At 35.7% G+C, this 2,473-nt stretch overlaps 1 protein-coding gene across 1 annotated transcript in view; it reads left to right on the plus strand.

Annotated features, from left to right (window-relative positions):
- kcnip1b (Kv channel interacting protein 1 b) overlaps positions 1-1,875 on the plus strand; it is an 11,898-nt gene extending 10,023 nt beyond the window's left edge. Inside the window, exons 7-8 of the mRNA XM_014016415.1 lie at positions 416-478; positions 599-1,875. Coding sequence (XP_013871869.1) covers positions 416-478; positions 599-646 — 111 coding nt within the window. The 3' untranslated portion in view covers positions 647-1,875. The remainder of the gene's footprint in view (positions 1-415; positions 479-598) is intronic.
- The last annotated feature ends 598 nt before the right edge of the window (positions 1,876-2,473 follow it).

The following is a 2,473-nucleotide window of genomic DNA, read 5'->3' on the forward strand; positions in this document are numbered from 1 at the left end:
TATTCAAAGTGAGCTATAACGAAAATGGGCTAGTGACATTTTTAACATTTTATTTTACCYTTGGTACCCCATATGCTTCATCCTCTCTGTCTTACTGTGTCCGGTTCATGCCTGGTGTGTCTGCTCCAAGCTGCTACTTAGGTTTTTTTTTCTTTTCTAAATTTAGTCGCAAAAACTTTTAACAGAAAATCCACACAGCAGGTTTTGCTGCCGACTATTTCTATATTAAATAGTCTCACGTCAGGTCTAGTGTTAGTACTGGCCATRTCAGTGAGCAGCAGAATATGTCCACAATGTGACTCTATCGGACCTCCATGTAAATACTTTCCTTCTYGGAAAGCTAAGCTTTTAATTTTCTAATGAATCAAATTCTCTAAAACCTAATATTAACATCTTGCTGTTGATTTTCCCACAGAAAATGGATAAGAATAAAGATGGAGTTGTGACTATGGAGGAGTTTGTTATGGCCTGCCAAAAGGTAAGAATCAACAAACCATTTACAATGTTCCATCATCTACTGCACTTTGTCAAAACATCAGATTTCCAGGCAGACATTTGMTGACAATTTAATATGTGTTTTTATCTTCTCTCTCCCCAGGATGAAAATATGATGAGATCMATGCAGCTGTTTGAAAATGTGATGTAGGCCAAGTTGAAATGAAGGAGACGAAAAYATGAAAAAAGAAAAAAAAATGAAATCAGAGGGCTTGGTCTGAGTGTGTGTGCATGGGTGCATATGTGCCGTACCTCCAGTCTCTCCTCCCTCTTCCTGTTCTATCCAGGATCTGCGCTCTGGATCCAACCAGAATCTCCTGCAGTGACACTAATGACAGGACTGGAGTGGAACGCTCAACAGCCCCTTCCTGCTGAGTTTCTCCAAACATCAAACACAAAGTGATCGTTCTGGGCTGGCTGTGTTGACGCATCTGTTTCRGCTGTGTCAGGAAAACTGGCCTTTTTACAGATAAAGATGCTCCTACATGAAACGTTTCTTTTTCTGTCTTTTTCCCCCAAAACAAGGACTGCATGTGTTTGAAAGAGATTTTTACCTTCATTTATTTGCTTGATTTGCCATAAAGACRTGACCATATGTGTGGTGTTAATCTTAAGATAAAGAGCTCAGATGTTACGTATCGATTTCATGGATTCAGTGATTTGTATACTTTTGTGTTGATTTGGCTGCTGTCTTATGTCTTTGCTTGTTATTCTGTAAAAGCTTACAGTATAAAGTCAAAGAGTTTTAAGGCTGTACTTTATATTAGTACTATATGGTGAGTATGTTTGTTTATTTGTCTTTTTGTCTGTGTTGGAACTCAGTTTTTATAATGAGAAAAGGGCATCCCTATATATTTCCAAATGGTTGGCTATTGTCAAGAATGTACAATAATGTTGGGGGGAAATAGGACAACAGCATAAATCTCACTACTGCATCACCATTAAGTTGGCTTTACAAGTATAAATAGTGACATCAGAAGCTAGCTGTAGCACGTTTGGTGCAGCTTATATTTCCAGCAGGAATATTATCATTGCCAAACAGCAATGCAAAAGTTTATGAAACATCACTCATATGACTTATGTACTAATGTTATATGCAAAGCAGAGAAGGAAGGTTTCTGTAGTTCCCTGCTTGTAGTTTTCTACCAATGACTTCCTGTGAGTCTAAAAAGCAGCACAGTTACAAAATAAAACTCCCTAGGATACATTTTCAGCACTAAAATTATAATCGTTATTTTTGCAGTCAGTGGAGCATTTTTTTTTGTTGTCTAGTGCATCTGTACAATATGGTCCTGCCTCCAATATTGATTGAAACAGAGTTTATGTAATGTAAAAAACAAGTCATATTAAGCCATAAAATAAACGTTTAATTTATTTTAATTCATTGTGTTTTGTTTTTTGCTTGTCTTTCAAGTGTGTGTGTGGGGGAAGCATGGAAAAATTATTCTTTTCATCATCGTCATCATTATTACTATTTCAAAAAGCTATATGTGACCTATCACATCACATGGATTAAGTTAAGTTTGGTCAAAATGATCTTAGCACATTTTCAGATTCAAGGCAACATCCTGATATCAGCTTGATTAGTCTTCCTAATCAGGATGACCCATTCATTTTTGGTCTGAATCCTATTTTTACATTTTTCTAATGAGGATTTTGTTTACATCATTATAAGATAAAACCTCAAACAGTATTTTTATATTAAGATTTACCAGCTAAGAAACACAGTTTTAGATAGCTCACATGGAACATGCAAAAAATTGTTAGCTCTTTTCTGCACAAAATCTACTACTGCTCAAAAAATTGCTTCGGAATAAAATATTTAAGATTATATTTCTGATATTTCATTAAAATGACCTTTAGTTAAGGTATGCATTCATTAAATGCAAGTATTGCAAACATTCAAACCAAAAACACAATCTGCCTATTTCTCCACGTATCATTTTGCCTGTTCGAGGTTGCAGAAGGTGGCGCTAAT

The sequence above is a fragment of the Austrofundulus limnaeus genome, unplaced genomic scaffold (assembly GCF_001266775.1).
Source record: "Austrofundulus limnaeus strain Quisiro unplaced genomic scaffold, Austrofundulus_limnaeus-1.0 Scaffold145, whole genome shotgun sequence".
Taxonomy (NCBI): domain Eukaryota; kingdom Metazoa; phylum Chordata; class Actinopteri; order Cyprinodontiformes; family Rivulidae; genus Austrofundulus; species Austrofundulus limnaeus.